Source organism: Anolis carolinensis, chromosome 3 (assembly GCF_035594765.1).
Source record: "Anolis carolinensis isolate JA03-04 chromosome 3, rAnoCar3.1.pri, whole genome shotgun sequence".
NCBI classification, from domain to species: domain Eukaryota; kingdom Metazoa; phylum Chordata; class Lepidosauria; order Squamata; family Dactyloidae; genus Anolis; species Anolis carolinensis.
In genome coordinates, this window is record NC_085843.1 from 253,445,722 (window position 1) to 253,461,680 (window position 15,959).

At 44.2% G+C, this 15,959-nt stretch overlaps 1 protein-coding gene across 2 annotated transcripts; it reads left to right on the plus strand.

Moving 5' to 3' along the window:
- The first annotated feature begins 2,183 nt into the window (after positions 1-2,183).
- rnf7 (ring finger protein 7) lies at positions 2,184-6,968 on the plus strand. Of its 2 annotated transcripts, none has more exons than XM_062976630.1 (3): positions 2,184-2,433; positions 5,060-5,107; positions 6,452-6,508. In XM_062976630.1, the coding sequence occupies exons 1-3, from the start codon at positions 2,257-2,259 to the stop codon at positions 6,506-6,508; spliced, it is 282 nt and encodes a 93-aa protein (XP_062832700.1). In that variant the 5' UTR covers positions 2,184-2,256. The 2 variants fall into 2 exon arrangements, with proteins under 2 accessions (XP_062832700.1, XP_003218300.1); XM_003218252.4 differs by having other exon boundaries at positions 2,207-2,440; positions 6,452-6,968.
- Positions 6,969-15,959: the final 8,991 nt, after the last annotated feature.

Sequence of the window (15,959 nt, forward strand, 5' to 3'; positions counted from 1 at the left end):
CCTTCTCTCTAATGACCACACTTCGCAACAGGAATGCGATCAGTGACAAATAGAGGCATGACTTTGACTCAGACTATACTCAACCTGAAAAGAAAGAAAAAGAAAGGCAACTGGATTGCTGTCAGACCAACAACAAACTGTGTTGTCAAAGGCTTTCATGGCCAGAATCACTGGTTTGCTGAGTTTTCCATGTTCCAGAAGCATTCTCTCCTGACATTTCACCCATATCTATGGCAGGCATCCTCAGAGGTTGTAAGGTCTGTTAGAAACTAGGCAAGTGGGGCTTATATATCTGTGGAAAGTCCAGGGCGGGAGAAATAACTTGTCTGTTTGAAGCAAGTGTGAACACGGCAACTGATCACCTTGATTAGCATTTAATAGCCTTGCAGCTGAGAGGAGACATGATAACCATCTATAAATATGTGAGGGGAAGTCATAGGGAGAAGGGACCAAGCTTGCTTTCTACTGCCCTGGGGACTAGGATGTGGAACAATGGCTTTAAACTACAATAAAGGAGATTCCACCTAAACATTAGGAAGAACTTCCTCACTGTGAGAGCTGTTCAGCAGTGGAACTCTGCCTCGGAGTGTGATGGAGGCTCCGTCTTTGGAGGCTTTTAAGCAGAGGCTGGATGGCCATCTGTCGGGGGTGCTTTGAATGTGATTATCCTGTTTCTTGGCAGGGGGTTGGACTGGATGGCTCATGAGGTCTCTTCCAACTCTTCTATGATTCAAAGCTTGGCGGCTTCTTGCCTGGGGGGAATCCTTTGTTGGGAGGTACTAACTGGCCTTGATTGTTTCCTGTCTCGAATTCCCCTGTCCTATGAGTATTGCTCTTTGTTTACTGTCCTGATTTTAGAGGGGTTTTTTAATGCTAGTAGCCAGACTTTGTTCATTTTCATTCTTTCCTCCTTTCTGTTGAAATTGTTCACATGCTTGTGGGATTTCAATGGCTTCTCTGTGTAGTCTGACATGGTGGTTGTTGGAGTGGTCCAGCATTGCTGTGTTCTCAAATAATATGCTATGTCCAGGTTGGTTCATCAAGAGCTCTTCTATGGCTGACTTCTCTGGTTGAGTTAGATCCCTCTTGTCCTTTGCTGAATGTAGCATTTGTTGGATTTTCTTAGTGGGTCTGTAGATAGTTTGTAGGTTGTTTCTCTGTGCAGTCAATGGTTCCCTTGATGTAAAGTAAGAACACATTTCCTCTGGGTGTGGATCTTTGTCTTTATTCTCCTGGCTTGTTCTTGGCCTTTCAGCTCTTCTGATGTCTGAGATGATCCTCAGACATCAACTGGATTTGTTGTCGAAGGCTTTCATGGCTGGAATCACAGGGTTGTTGTGAGTTTTCTGGGCTGTATGGCCATGTTCCAGAAGCATTCTCTCCTGACGTTTCACCCACATCTATGGCAGGCATCCTCAAAGGTTGTGAGGTATATTGGAAAAAACTATGCAAGGAAGGTTTATATATCTGTGGAAGCTCCAGGGTGGGAGAAGGAACTCTTATCTGTTGGAGGCCAGTATGAATGTTGCTCAACAGCCTGCGCTGTGGCGCAGGCTGTTGAGCAACCAGCTGCAACAAATCACTCTGACCAAGAGGTCATGAGTTCGAGGCCAGCTTGGAGCCCCGTGTTTGTCTTGTCTTTGTTCTATGTTAAGGCATTGAATGTTTGCCTTATATATGTAATGTGATCCGCCCTGAGTCCCCTTCGGGGTGAGAAGGGTGGAATATAAATACTGTAAATAAATAAATAAATAAATAAATAATCACCTTGATTAGCATAAATGGCCTTGCCAGATTCATGTCCTGGCTTCTTCCTGCCTGGGGAGAATCCTTTGTTCGCAGGTATTAGCTGCCCCGGATTGATTCATGTCTGGAATTCCTCTGTTTTCAGTGTTCTCCCTTATTTACTGTTCTGATTTTAGAGTTTTGTGCATTTTCATGGTTTCCTCCTTTCTGTTGAAATTGTCGCAGAATCAACTGGATTGCTGTCAGCCCAACAACAAACTGTTAGGAATGGTGGGAACTGAAGTCCAAAGTACCTGGAGGGCCAAAGTCTGCCCAGGCCTGGATTTTGACACTCACTGGGCTTCTTGTCTGGCAGGCAAAGGCCTCAGTTGCTGAAGAAGGCCTGCTTTAGGTGAGGAGTGTGGCCTTTCCTTCCTCCGGCCGGAAGGGGGCGCTTGGCCCGCCAGAGAAGAGAGGCGAGAGAGGCGGCGTTGAGGCCTGCTCTTCCTCCTGCTCTTTCCGCCCGCAGCCATGGCCGACGCCGAGGACGGAGACGAGCCGGGCGTGTCGGTGGCGCCTCACGCGGGCTCCTCCGGCTCGAAGGCGGGCGGCGGCGTGGACAAGATGTTCTCCCTCAAGAAGTGGAACGCCGTGGCCATGTGGAGCTGGGACGTGGAGTGCGACACCTGCGCCATCTGCCGGGTGCAGGTCATGGGTAAGTGAGGCCTGGCTGGCTGGCCGGCTTGTCTGGGCCTGGGCAAACTTGGGCCTGGCCTCGAGGTGTTTTGGACTTCAACTCCCACCATTCCTAACATCCTCGGACCCCTTCTTTTTCCCCCTGAGCCGCTTAAGTTGTTTTCACCATTTGTATGGAACCGCATCTTTGAAACGCCACAGAGAATGGTACATAAAAGCAACCTTAGTGCAATGTAATAATAAAACTTTATTTATATTCCGCCCTATCTCCCCAGATGGACTCAGGGCAGATTCCAAACATAAAAGGCAAACATTTAAGTGCCCGAACACAACAATGCACCCATAATAACGGAAATTGACAACTCAACATATCAAAACAAATGATGACTTTTATTTTAAACGCAACCTACTATTTTGGACAAAAAGCAAAACATCCAAACAGCGAACAGAAGCCTTCCCAATTTCTTGGGGGTAAATAGATTGTTCATTGCTCAAGATGTCTATTGTGCTGGTGGGGCGAACAGGGCACGGATACGGATGGCAGCTATTAATATGAAGAATAATGGTAGTATTACCATCTATTCCTCCTCCTCCTCGTAAGCCTGTGAGCAGTGGTATGTCTTCAGCTGTTGAAGGTGAGGAGGGAGGGAATCATCTTTAATTTTTTAGGAAATTAGAAGTGGGGGCAGCCATGGAGAAGGCTCTTTCTCTCCTTCTCACCAGCTGCGCTTGATACGGATGGGACCGAGAGCAGGGCCTCCTCCGATGACCACAGTGTCTGAGTTGGTCTATAGTGGGAGATGCGGTTCGTCAAATGTAGCAAAATATTATTGTGAGACAATAACAAGTTTGAGTATGAAATAAATAAATTGGTCAGTTTCCTACCTAGCAAACATATTGTGTTTCTGGGAATCAGTGGCAGTATACCACAAGATGACACTACCTTTTGGGAATTGATTGTTATCTTTCCTATGTAGTCTTACTGGAATACAAAGGTGCTCTTTGATTCAATATATATATGATAACAGATGCTGGGTTGCTGTACGTTTTCCGGGCTGTATGGCCATGTTTCAGAAGCATTCTCTCCTGATGTTTCACCCACTTTGATGGCAAGCATCCTCAGGGGTTGTGAGGTTTGTTGGATACTAGAAAAGTGGGATTTATATATCTGTAGAATGTCTAGCCACGATGGCGAAGTGCGTTAAAGCATTGAGCTGGAGACCAAAAGGTCCCAGTTTCAAACCCCAGGAGCGGCATGAGCGGCTGCTGTTAGCTCCAGCTCCTGCCAACCTAGCAGTTTGAAAACATGCCAATGTGAGTAGATCAATAGGTACCGCTCCGGCAGGAAGGTAACGGCGCTCCATGAAGTCATGCTGGCCATATGACCTTGGAGGTGTCTACGGACAACGCCGGCTCTTCGGCTTAGAAATGGAGATGAGCACCAACTCCCAGAGTCAGACATGACTGGACTTAACGTCAGGGGAAAACCTTACCTTTTAGAATGTCTAGGGTGGGAGAAAGAACTCTTGTCTGTTTGAGGCAAGTATGAATGTTGCAACTGGCCAGCCAGACTTTGAAGTTGCAAGGCCATTCAATGCTAATCAAGCTGGGCAATTGCACCATTCACACTTGCCTCTAGCAGACAAGAGTTTTTTCTCCCACCCTCGGCCTTCCACGGATATATAAACCCCACTTGCATAGTTTTCCAACAGACCTCAGAACAGAAGCGACTTGCAGTTTCTCAAGTCACTCCTGACACACACAAAATAGTTCGGCATATTTTTGTTATAGTATAAATATATAATAACCCTACAATTAGAATAGTTTATAGATGATTTCCTTCACGGTGCAGCACTTTTATAAAAGAAACATGTTTTGCTAGTTCTTTCTTTTCATGATACTTCTAGAAGCATTTAGAATTGAGGAATTGCTGCAGAATGAATTACTGCTAATTCACTTTTGAGCATGTGGAATATAGAATCATAGAATCATAGAATAGTAGAGTTGGAAGAGACCACATGGGCCATCTAGTCCAACCCCCTGCTAAGAAGCAGGAAATCGCATTCAAAGCACCCCCGACAGATGGCATTCAAAGCACCCCCGACAGAATATTAGTCTTTGTTGCTCTGCAGGCAAAGATGGAATCATAGAAAAAAACAGACTCTTCTTGCTGAAGTACAACACAACAACAGCCTTTATTGGCATAAACTATCAAGATCGCATGACAAAAAGAAGTCACAGATGAAAACAGAAAAACATGATTAAAAATTACTCATCTCAACAATAAAACGTTCCTCTGTGAACACTTGTGTTGCACAGTGTACCTCAGAAATCTTTGGTAGTTCTACCTGATTGTTGAGATACAAAAAACAGGCTTGATCATATCATACATAGTCATCTCAATCTACATATTTTATATGGACCTGTTTTAAAATTGTGAGAGAAAATGGACCACCAAGGGTTTGTGGTGTAGATGTGGCAAATGAATTGGTGAACAAATGTTGGGATGGATTAGACATCTACTTGTCTGTATGACATAGTATCAATGCTCTGTTTTTCAGTGATTGTAGATACTTTGAAAAAGCAGTTACTAAAGCTGCATTCAGATCATCGTAGTCTTGCTCTTGTTTACATCTAGATGCCTGTCTTAGATGTCAAGCTGAAAACAAACAAGAAGATTGTGTTGGTATGTTATTATTTCATTCTCTTGTTGTTCAACTAAATGCTGCTTCTTAGTAGGGTGCTTTTTAATGTTTCAAGTAAGTATGCCTTAGTGCACATCAGTAAAGCATCACAAATGTAAAAAGTTATTATAGCATAAAATACACTAAGATCTCCAATTAGTCCTTTATGTATTTGAATCAGCCATGAAGAACTAATTATATAAGCTAGAGCAATTTTATTTGTGGCAGTAATCGTCACTACATCATCTGTTGTTTCTACGGGTCATAAAAATGGCTTGTTGAACCAAAAAACATGTTATTGTATAATAAAATAATTTCATATCACAGCTTACTTTCCTTGCCTGAAGTTCTTAGTTTCAAGAACCCTATTTTTGTATTATTGCCTTTTTGTTGCCATATTAAAAGAAAACACCAGAGAGTTAAATTATTAGTATTAATCATTTGTATAGATCAGTGTTTCTCAGACTGCTCCTCCAGGTGTTTTGGACATCACCTCCCAGAAATTCCAGCCAGCTTACCAGCGTTAGGAATTATGGGAGCTGAAGTACAAAACATCTGGAGGAACACAGTTTGAGAAACTCTGCTATAGATTATGGGCAGTCCTTGGTTTAAAAAAATACTTCTGTATCCTGCCAAAATCAATAACCTTAAAGTTCTGTTAACTTCAGTGGAATAATAAGATACGTCTACAGTGAACTCCATTAAACCTTTCTATACTTGGTTGTTTTACTGTTTATAATTGAAACAGATTTAATTGTTTTGTTTTTGTTTTTTGCTTTTGATGTACATAAGCAAGTCAACTATGAAAATGCATTTTTTTCCTTGTGGCATTAGAGAAAAAGCAAATTGGCAATTTTTGATTGCATAGTTATTCCTCCTCCTGGTCAATCTTTGCAGAAACAACTTTAGCAGCAATTACTGCTGAGAATCTTCTTGGGTAGATCTCAGCCTTGTGCAGCCTGCAGCTTCTCCCCACTGTTTGTAGTAAATTACTCCAGCTCTGTCAGGTTGGAAGGTAAACAGCAATTTTCACGCATTCACACTGATTTTCATTTGCTTTATCGCATTATTAACTGGACAAATGCTGCCCCAAAAAGTATGTGTTTCTCCACTACTCCTTCAGCATTCTGGTAATGCCGGTGCTGTTTTTTTCTTTTAAACTTCCACTAGTGGACAGGGAGGGGAAAGGCCGTTGGTCTTTAACAGGTTTTGTGAAAAACAACTTCTTTATCGGTGACTTTCTTAACTGAAGTATCCCTGTACTGAAGATATGTAAAACAATACATTTAATATCTATTATAAAACATTTTAAAATTCTTACACTTGCTTCTTTCTCTTTCTTTCAGTGGTCTGGGGAGAGTGTAATCATTCCTTCCACAACTGCTGCATGTCACTTTGGGTGAAACAGAACAACCGGTGCCCCCTCTGCCAGCAGGACTGGGTGGTCCAGAGAATAGGCAAATAGATCCACGAGCTGTTTTTCTGTTGAACTTCTTTAGAAAGTTATACATACTACTTCTGTCATGTTTCCCGTATGGAAAAAAAAAGGAGTCACAGTGTGGCAGAATCAGTTATATTTAGACCTACAGAATGCTGTGGACCTGGATTGGAAATCTTTATGTTGGTTTACTAGTCTCTTGGGTCAGTCTTCAACACTGTTTCATCAGGAACATGTGTACAATGTGCACATCACTTCAGAATATATCATAGCATTTAGTGTGAGCACTGTACATTTGCCTGCCAGTTCTTTAGGGTTATGACATCTGCAGTTAACCTGTTGTTCAAAGGAGTTCTAGTTTGAACTCTCACTATGTTTTTCAAGACTGATGTATTTAACTCAAATAAATAATTATTGATAAAGCACCTTTTGATGACTTGCTTTTTTCATTAAGAGGAAATACTTCCTTTTGGCTTTGATAATTCCAATTTTTGTGTACTTTCAAGTGTAATTTGAATTATTGAGATTACAAATAAATTGAGGGACTACTTTAACTGGGTGAAAAATGAAGGAGCCAATGATTACATCAAAGAAAAAATACAAAGAATTTACCTGTGGCTGGACCTGCAAGATTAGTAGAAATACACTGTGGTTGAGGAAAGAGGGTGAGGAAGGGAGAGAAAAAATATAGGATGATTTGGAAGACAAATGTTAAAGAAAGGGAAGTACTACTGTTATGATTGTGAATATAAAATCAATAAAATATTTAAAAATGAATTATTGAGATTTTAAATGTGTTGCTTGTGCTCTTCAGCTTTTACTCCTTTTAAATTTAGATTGTTTTTTTTCTATTAAAATCTTTGAGTTTATCCACTAAAATGCTAGCTAGAAATGTGAATGATAATGTGGTAGTGATAATTGTTTCTTTATATGCTAAAACATTTTAGACATGTCCCAGGGTCAAGATAACTCAGTATTCCAAAAGAAATACTTTTGTACATAATGGAAACAATTGCCAGTGCTTTCAATTTTTATCTAAAAACTACTAATTCATGTTATAGAACAAAATAAGTACTTCTAAGACTGTGATTTCAGAAGGATTTATGTGTTGTAGCTTTACAGCTTAAATTCATTATGGATTTTATATTGAAAATGTCCTTCAATTGTTTTTTAGTGCTGAAAGTGTGCTCTTGAGAGTTTACTGACACTGGAGAGTAGGTTTTAAGGGAAAATTGAAGGAAGACTGTGTTCCTCATATTTGTTCTTGCACATTTATTTATTTATTACAATATTTATATCCTGCCCTTCTCACCCAACAGGGGACTCAGGGCGGCTTACAATAAAACACATATATAAAAATTGTACAATGCACTATAAAACAGTTAAAAATTATTAACTTACATCAGACATTTATAAAACACATTCTAAAATACAGATGGGCCTGTTGGTTGAGTTCCAGCGTACATAATAATGATTAATGCTGCTAATTGTTATTCGAAAGCCTGGCCCCACAACCAAGTTTGAACCTTCCTACGGAAGGATAGGAGGGAGGAAGCCTGCCTGACTTCACTGGGGAGGGCGTTCCATAGGTGGAGAGCCACTACTGAAACTACATGGTGCTTTGCAGGTGCAGTGACAGCATAGCATGCTAATGGCATTTAAAATACATGAAAATGCTATAAAATCCTGTGTATTTTGTGACACTTGACTTTTTTCATCCATTTGAACCACCAGTAAACTTTTTAAATCATGTACAACAAATCCATTCTTGATGTATGATAAAAGTGTGTTTGCAACCCCACAATGAATGGCTGATATAAAAACTATACAGTCTTACTAAGCAGTTTGTATGCTTGTGAGAGTTGATGGGGAGGCACCTAAATTTATTTTGGCTAGTTAAGATAAAATCTCCTGAGATGTGTGAGAGTACTTGATGCTTCATTAAAACATGGAAGAGGAAAGTGATTGTGGAAAGAATGTGAGAAAGTTATGTGAACCAAACAGTTATCCTAGATTTTCTCCCTGACTGAGACAAAGCAACTGACAAAGTATTTTCCTACAGTAATTCTGTTGTTTTTGTTCTCTTGCCTTTTATAACTTTTGGTTTTTTAGAAGATATAAAAGACGTATTCATTTTTGTAGGCCCCTCAGTCTAAGATGTGATTATCCTTCTAAATTAGAGCACAGCTGAAAGAGAATCTAATTTCTCATACTTGACAGTTTAGTTGTATGCATGCTGGAATTATACAAATAAAGTTTAGGATTTCAGGCTTAAAGCATGTAGAGCTTTTCTTTTCACTCAGGTAGAAAAATGAAAAATAGCTATAGTGATTACACTTTGTTAGTGCACAGATCTTTTCTAGTTACTCTAAATTATTTTACCCTATTATAAATTTACATGCCAAAATTACATTTATTTATTTATTTATTTATTTATTTCAAGCGTTTATATCCCGTTCTCCTGGATACTAATACACTTCTATAGTAGAAATGTTGAGGATAACATTTAAAGCTCTAAACAGCTTAAGAACTTGATACTTGGAGGAATGACTTACCTCAAATACATCTGCCCCAAACTTGAGATTTGCTACAAGAGGAATTTTCTTCTGTGTGAGATGTTGTAGCTTGTCTTGTCTATTATGATGTCCAATTGTAAAATACTCTCCTTGTCACGACCCAGGCTGCAGAGCACCAATAACCATTCACCGAGGCCAGAATCTATCTAATATCTTTATTGAAGGAGTATATAAAGTTAATAAAAACAAGTGTAGAAAATAGTCCAGAATTAGACCTTTCAGGAAAGGTCAGAATTAGTCCAAAAAAGCAATGTCAAATAAGAAATATTAAGGTCCAAAGTTGTAATCCAATAACCGAAACACTCACTTTGCCAAGCAAAGTGAGGGGAGATGACAAGGTCCTTTAGTCCATAAAACTTGAGCGAGGCTAGGAAATAACTTGATACTGGAAACAAGGCTTGAACGTGGAACAAGGTAACTAAGAACAAGAACAAGGTCCGTGGAATAACTTGGTAAAATCCGTGAAACAAGGCAAGGATTGATCCTGAGAAACAAGGCAAGGTCCGCAGGTAAACAAAGGCTGGGAAGCAAGGCGAAGGCTGGATAACAAGGCAAGGCTTGATCAGGAGCGAGGCTTGAATCGGAGCGCGCTGTCCAGACACAACTCGCTCCGTAGGCTGACGAATTGACTCCGCGAAGTTACTACGCGGGCAAAACACCTATATAGAGTCTAACTTTCTCACCGAAGCAGTTCTCTGGGAATCAGAAACGAAAGCTAAACTCTGAGACCAGATGTTAAACTCCTTAAAGATTCTCACGAGAAACAGTCTTAATTGGCAACATTCTTAGCTGCTATCCTCGCACTCCTGCGCGAAGCTGATTCCAAACTTCTCTGTTGTTTACAAAACTCCCGGCGCAAGAACACGGGAGAAGTAGGTTCTGGGGTTGTTTGACATACTTCTGGGAGACAACTTTCTTGCAGGTGCAAGGTTCCCAGATCGGCCTGGGAAAGATCTGGCTGAGAGGAATCCAGTTCAGACTGGGAAGGTAAAAAACCCAAGTTCTCATCTTCATCAGGGATTACAATGTCCTGAGCAGGACTACAAGGCCCATGGGTCATCACACTATCCCCCTCCTCAAGGCCCCTCCCAAACTGGGACTCTCTCCCCGAGGCGCGAGGTCGCGGCTTGGCGGGATAGGTCTGATGAAAGCGGCGGGTTAGATCAGGAGCATGGACTGTGGAGGCGTCTTCCCAAGAGCGTTCCTCAGGGCCAAAACCCACCCAGTCAATGAGATATTGTAGGCGGCGGCGATGAAAGCGAGAATCCAAAATGTCCTCAACCTCGAACTCCTCCTCCCCATTCATCAAAATAGGAGGGGGGGCCGGTTGGTCTGAATCAGGACGCACACCATCCGCCGGAAGGAGCAGGGAACGGTGAAACACTGGGTGAATGCGCATTGAACGCGGAAGTTGGAGTTTGAAAGTCACGGGGTTTAATTGCGCCACCACTGGATAGGGGCCAATGAAACGGGCATCTAACTTCCGGCAAGGGCGGTGGGAGGGCAGAAAGCGAGTGGACAGGAAAACCCGATCTCCTACCTTGATTTCGGGGCCCGGCTGGCGATGTTTGTCAGCGTGGCGTTTATAGTCCTCCTTGGCTTGGCCCAGTTGCTGGAGCAAAAGTTGTTGCACCGCTGTGAGTTCCTGCAGCCAATCCTCTGCTGCGGGAACTTCTGAAGTTTCAATGACAGGGGGGAAGAAACGTGGATGGAAGCCGTAGTTTGCAAAGAACGGCGTTTCTTTTGTAGAAGCTTGAACTCCATTGTTGTAGGCAAACTCAGACAGTGGTAACAGAGAAGCCCAATTGTCCTGTTGATAGTTTACATAACAGCGAAGATACTGCTCCAAAGTGGCATTGGTGCGCTCCGTTTGCCCATCTGTTTGGGGATGATGAGCTGAAGATAAGCGAGAGTCTATGCCCAATAGTTTTTGTAGTGCCTTCCAAAAACGAGAGGTGAATTGAGATCCACGGTCTGTGACTAAACTCTTGGGCAATCCATGTAGCCTGAAAACATGTTGAAGGAATAGATCCGCAGTCTCTTTGGCCGTGGGAAGACCTTCACAGGGAATGAAATGGGCTAACTTGGTGAAAAGGTCCACCACCACTAGGATCGTGGTGAATCCACAGGAAGGTGGTAGGTCAGTGATGAAATCCGCAGAAATTATTTCCCATGGCCGGGATGGGGTAGGAAGGGGATGCAGAAGCCCTGAGGGCTTCTCCCTTCTTATCTTGGAGCGCTGGCATACTGGGCAGGTGTTGACATATTTTTCCACATCTTTGCGGATCTTGGGCCACCAAAAATCCCTTAGGATCAGATGCATGGTTTTAAATAGTCCGAAATGCCCTGCTGGTTTGCAGTCATGACACAGACGAAGCGCTTTCTCCCTGCCCGGTCCGGGTGGGATATAAACATGATTTCTATAGCATAGCAGTCCATCTTTAAGCGAAAAGGGAAAATGCAGACCTTGGCGAAGTTGGTCCTGCGCCCAGGCATCTGCTTGCTGACTAGCCCTGATTTCTTGAGCACAGATGGGTCCTGGAGTAGGGGAAGTTGAACCAATGGGAATGGATTTGGTGTTCCCCACCGTGAGCGTGGCAAAGTTCTCGGGTTGTAGCAGTTGGGATTCAAAGGTCTCCTTGCGTCCTGCAGCGTATTCCGGTTTACGTGACAGGGCGTCTGCTTGCTTGGTTTGGGCTGGGGTCACATAATGGATCTGGAAGTTGAAACGTTCAAAGAATAAAGCCCAACGTTGCTGCCTCTGATTTAGTTTGCGGGCAGTTCTTAGATGTTCTAGATTACGATGATCAGTGTGGACTTCAATGGGAAATTTGGCCCCTTCTAGCCAATGTCTCCAAGTTTCAAAGGCTGCCTTTATGGCCAGTAGTTCTTTTTCCCAAATGGTGTAATTTCTCTCTGGTGTGGTTAGTTGACGAGAGTAAAAGGCACAGGGATGGAGGTGATCTCCCACCGGTTGTAAGAGTACAGCCCCAATTGCCACATCAGAGGCGTCCGCTTGCACAACAAAAGGGGTTCCAGGATTTGGGTGCTGTAGAATTGGCTGGGAGGTGAATAGTTTCTTTAGTTGCTGGAACCCTTTCTCTGCTTGATCAGTCCAGCGGAAAGGCTGCTTTCCACGGATGCAGCTAGTGATGGGGTCGGACCAGCGGGCAAAATCTGGAATGAACTTGCGGTAATAGTTCGCGAACCCCAAGAAACGCTGCACCTCTTTCTTGTTAGTTGGCGCCCGCCATTCCAATACTGCTGAAACCTTGGCTGGATCCATGGAAAGCCCTAGAGGCGAGATGCGGTAACCAAGGAAATCTACCTCTTGTAGATCAAAGGCGCATTTTTCCAGCTTGGCATAAAGTCCATGATCCCGCAATCGTTGTAACACCATTTTGACGTGGTTCTCATGTTCTGATTGTGATCTAGAAAACACCAAAAAATCGTCCAGGTAAATTATCAAGAACCTGTCTAGATAGTCCTGAAAAATGTCATTGACAAAATGCTGGAACGTTGCGGGAGCTCCACATAAACCGAAATTCATAACTCGGGACTCGAATAATCCGAATTTGGTCTGGAAGGCGGTCTTCCACTCGTCCCCTTCCCTGATGCGAACTAAGTTGTAAGCCCCCCGAAGATCCAGCTTGGTGTAAACCTTGGCTCCTCGAAGCCGATCCAGTAGATCCGAGATTAAGGGCAGGGGATAGCTGTTCCGCTTGGTGATGTTGTTCAATGCTCTGTAGTCCACCACCAAGCGTAGTTCCCCTGACTTCTTCTTCACAAACATCACTGGGGAGGCGGCTGGGGATTGAGAGGGTCTGATGAATCCCTTGCGAAGGTTTGTCTCTAGGAATTCCCTGAGAGCTTCTTGCTCTGGTTCAGTCAGGGAGTAGAGATGCCCTCGCGGAATCGGGGCCCCCTCCACCAAGTCAATGGCACAGTCATAAGGTCTATGTGGGGGTAATTTTTCGGCTTCTTTCTCATTGAATACATCCCAATACTCGGAGTACTTCTTTGGCAAGGTGATGATGGGCTCGGTGTCTGTGGCATGACATACCTTGGCTACGAGGCAATGGTTTTGGCAGTACGGTGAAGCAAACTGCAGTTCTCTGTTGGACCAGGAGATGTTAGGGTCGTGGAGAGTCAGCCATGGAATTCCCAAAATCACAGGAAAATGGGGAACCTCGGTAACAAAGAAGGAAATCTCTTCCATATGTTCCCTTATCCACATCCTGGTGGGTTCCGACCACTGACTTACGGGGCCCGTCTTGAGGGGGCGGCCGTCTATAGCTTGCACCACACGGGCATTCTTGAAATCATGATATTGTAATCCCAGAGAGTCGGCATACTCTCTATCGATGAAATTGTTGGTAGCTCCAGAGTCTATCATAGCGTGGATCATGACGGGTCCCCTTTTTGCTGACCATAAAGTGACCACGAGAAGGAACAGGACCCCGGTTGGCGGCTCTTGGATGGATTTTTTGACCGGGTTGGCGAGCCTCTCTACACCCGGTCGTTGGCTTCCCCCGCCGGCTGTGTGCCAGTCGGCTCAGACGCCTTCGTCTCCGTGGAGGACGCCGCCGCAAGACGGGCGGCCGGCTTCCCTTTGGCTGGGCACTCTCTGGCGAAGTGGCCCCCGTTCCCGCAGTACCAGCAGAGGTTTAAGCGTTGACGACGGGCCTTCTCGGCGGCATCTAGTCTGGGACGCACATTGCCCAACTGCATCGGCACCTCCTCGCCTCCTCTGGGGTATGGGGTTGGCGGTGGGGGTCTCCACACTGGTCGTGGCTGAACGCTGGCGGGAGCGGGGGGTTTTGCCCCGGCTCTACTGCCCTGGCCTCGAACCCACTGTTTCCTGTTGGCAATCATGACTTCAGCCCGTAAACATTGATCAATGAGTGCCTCGAGGGTCTGGGGAGGGTCCACCTTGGAGATTTCTTCCAGCATTTCAATGTTGAGACCCTCCCGGAATTGTCCTCTGAGGGCTACATCGTTCCAGCCGGTGTTGTGGGCCAGCACTCGGAACTCGGCTATATACTGAGACATAGGTCTGTCTCCTTGGAAAAGGCGACGGAGTTTGTGACCGGCTGCCTCCAAATTGTCCTCGATTCCCCAAGTCTCCTTGAGGTGGTCCAAGAAGTGTTGCGCTGATCTTAGGTGTGGAGAGGCTTGATCGTACAGTGCCGTCGCCCAATTGGCCGCTGGCCCGTCTAGAAGACTGTAAACCCACGCCACTTTGATGTCTTCTTGGGGAAACTCGGCATCTCGGGCCTCTAGATAAGCTTGACATTGGCGACGGAAGACATGAACCTTAGAAGCTTCCCCAGTAAACTTGGTGGGTAACGCCATGGCCGGGAGGCGGACTCCGCGCTCTCGCAAGCCCTTTATTTCTCCATCCTGGGCGTTGAGTCTGTCGCGGATGCGATCCACCTCTTCCTTGTCGATGGTGTAGGTAATCGGCTGGCCGCTCGGCCCAGGTACGGCTCCGGTGGACATTCTGGCCGAGGTTAATTGGTGCTTAGGTTGGCGGAGTCAAACTGTCACGACCCAGGCTGCAGAGCACCAATAACCATTCACCGAGGCCAGAATCTATCTAATATCTTTATTGAAGGAGTATATAAAGTTAATAAAAACAAGTGTAGAAAATAGTCCAGAATTAGACCTTTCAGGAAAGGTCAGAATTAGTCCAAAAAAGCAATGTCAAATAAGAAATATTAAGGTCCAAAGTTGTAATCCAATAACCGAAACACTCACTTTGCCAAGCAAAGTGAGGGGAGATGACAAGGTCCTTTAGTCCATAAAACTTGAGCGAGGCTAGGAAATAACTTGATACTGGAAACAAGGCTTGAACGTGGAACAAGGTAACTAAGAACAAGAACAAGGTCCGTGGAATAACTTGGTAAAATCCGTGAAACAAGGCAAGGATTGATCCTGAGAAACAAGGCAAGGTCCGCAGGTAAACAAAGGCTGGGAAGCAAGGCGAAGGCTGGATAACAAGGCAAGGCTTGATCAGGAGCGAGGCTTGAATCGGAGCGCGCTGTCCAGACACAACTCGCTCCGTAGGCTGACGAATTGACTCCGCGAAGTTACTACGCGGGCAAAACACCTATATAGAGTCTAACTTTCTCACCGAAGCAGTTCTCTGGGAATCAGAAACGAAAGCTAAACTCTGAGACCAGATGTTAAACTCCTTAAAGATTCTCACGAGAAACAGTCTTAATTGGCAACATTCTTAGCTGCTATCCTCGCACTCCTGCGCGAAGCTGATTCCAAACTTCTCTGTTGTTTACAAAACTCCCGGCGCAAGAACACGGGAGAAGTAGGTTCTGGGGTTGTTTGACATACTTCTGGGAGACAACTTTCTTGCAGGTGCAAGGTTCCCAGATCGGCCTGGGAAAGATCTGGCTGAGAGGAATCCAGTTCAGACTGGGAAGGTAAAAAACCCAAGTTCTCATCTTCATCAGGGATTACAATGTCCTGAGCAGGACTACAAGGCCCATGGGTCATCACACTCCTCCAGAAGCCTGGATGACATGGGATGGTGGTATAATTCTGGTGTCAAATTAAAACAGGGCTTTTAATCAAGAGCTCTGTGGTCTAATGATCTTGCACAAATCTCTAGACCAATTTTAGCTGTTGATTGCTAGCTAGTCTAATCTATTTTTAAAATTATTATTCTCCATTGTTTTAGATTTAAAATTGGTCTATAATGGTTTAAATTGAGTTTATCTTATGAGTTCTTATGACCATCTTGTGAAATCGTTTCTACAGACCAGCTGTGATGGACAGCAGAGGATCCGCCCACAACTTGGAGTAGCCTATCAAAGCCCTTGG

What these genes read in the sequence shown, in the direction of transcription:
- rnf7 (XM_003218252.4), top strand. Translation starts at nt 2,257, where the DNA reads ATGGCCGACGCCGAGGACGGAGACGAGCCGGGCGTGTCGGTGGCGCCT. An exon ending in CTGCCGGGTGCAGGTCATGG is followed by an intron (nt 2,441 to 5,059) that starts GTAAGTGAGGCC and finishes GTTTACATCTAG; the next exon opens with ATGCCTGTCTTAGATGTCAA. An exon ending in CAAACAAGAAGATTGTGTTG is followed by an intron (nt 5,108 to 6,451) that starts GTATGTTATTAT and finishes TCTTTCTTTCAG; the next exon opens with TGGTCTGGGGAGAGTGTAAT.